At 39.8% G+C, this 1,664-nt stretch overlaps 1 protein-coding gene across 1 annotated transcript; it reads left to right on the plus strand.

Moving 5' to 3' along the window:
- The first annotated feature begins 283 nt into the window (after positions 1 to 283).
- Positions 284 to 1,345, plus strand: LOC113769148 (cytosolic sulfotransferase 12-like). Its single transcript, XM_027313622.1, has one exon. It carries the CDS (start codon positions 284 to 286, stop codon positions 1,343 to 1,345), a length of 1,062 nt encoding a protein of 353 aa, XP_027169423.1.
- Positions 1,346 to 1,664: the final 319 nt, after the last annotated feature.

Below are 1,664 nucleotides of genomic sequence, written 5' to 3' on the forward strand. Positions count from 1 at the left end.
GTTCTAGCGATCTATTGGCTCCATCAAATTTTGTTGTTATCTTTACTGAGATTCCATCACACGTTCTTATGCAGGAGAGGGATGCTAGTATTTTCTTCTCTTGTAAGGTCCATTTCTCTGTCGCCCTCTCTTTTATTGCGGTCCTCCTAGTCAAATTCGCAAGAATGATTGAATTTTGAGCCTGCCAGCTTGCACATGTACTAATCCAACTATCTTATTTACAATAATCTCGTATCATAAATATAGTGTCTACCAGCCTCCAGATTTCAAGTCCCAATTCCTCATGGCAATCCCTTCATTGACCCAAAACTCTTCTTCCTACATTGAAGGTGGTGATGAACAAACATTGTTTAACAAAGAAAAAGAAGATGACAGTGATCAAATCCTCTCTGTGCTCCCTAGGGAAAGAGGGTGGTTAAGTGAGCACATTCACTTGTACCAAGGTTTTTGGTGTCCCACCATAGTTCTCAAGGGACTCCTAATTCTCCAGAAACATTTTCGGGCACAACCAAGTGACATTCTCCTGGCCACATTACCAAAATCGGGAACAACCTGGTTAAAGGCACTTCTTTTTACCATAACAAATCGTACATGTATTAGTCATCCCGATCAAAATCCTTTGCTAACGGCAAACCCTCATGAACTGGTTCCCACGCTGGAATCATATGCCGCCGCGAATCCTGTAAACCCAAAGCCACCCAATTCTCTCATGCACACTCACATTCCTTACAACTCTTTACCAGAATCAACAAAATCTTCAGGCTGCCATATTGTTTATGTTTATCGAGACCCGAAGGATGTGTTAGTGTCATGGTGGCACTTTGTCAACAAGCTGAAACCCGAAGCAGAGCCACGAATTTCATTAGCAGAGGCATTTGAAAAGTTCTCTAAAGGTGCTTTACCATTTGGATCATACTGGAATCATGTGTTGGGTTATTGGAAAGCAAGTATAGAATGGCCTGAAAGAGTATTCTTTCTTAGATATGAAGATTTGAAGAAAGAGCCTTGCTTCCATACAAAGAGATTAGCAGAATTCTTGGGGCAGCCTTTCACCACAGACAAAGAAGGTGAAAGCCTGGTGAGTAAAGTGGTAGAGTTCTGTAGTTTTAAGAATCTGAGCAATCTGGATGTGAATAAAACAGGATCACACTCGGTGGTCGGGTTTCGGGTCATGGAAAACAAGACCTTTTTCAGAGAAGGTCAAGTTGGTGATTCCCAAAACTATCTTGAAAGAGAAATGATGGATCATTTGGATCAAGTTACTGAAGAAAGTTTTAAGAAATTTCATTTGAAGGCGTTTTCCTCTGAGGATGATGAGAAGTCAGAGGTGTCTACTGCCATGTGATTTTAGACAAGGAAAATTGTGCATCCGCGTAATTGTCCAGTGCCACTATCTCCTGTTGCAGCAACAGGAACATGAGAATGTCATTGTGGAACATCAGAATGCCATTTCCAATTAGGATAAGAGCAAAGCTGTTGACAAAATAAACCAAGTGTGGAAGAACCTATTTACTTATTTACTAGTTTTATTAGAGGCAGATTTCAACGGTTAAGTTATTTAGGAGTTTGTGTTTTATTTGATAATTTCTTATTTTACAAGTCCGAGAAAGTTATAGATAGAACATTTGTTGAGGTATTTTCTTAAGAAAGTCCAAAAACATCGA

The sequence above is a fragment of the Coffea eugenioides genome, chromosome 4, assembly GCF_003713205.1.
Source record: "Coffea eugenioides isolate CCC68of chromosome 4, Ceug_1.0, whole genome shotgun sequence".
Classification (NCBI taxonomy): domain Eukaryota; kingdom Viridiplantae; phylum Streptophyta; class Magnoliopsida; order Gentianales; family Rubiaceae; genus Coffea; species Coffea eugenioides.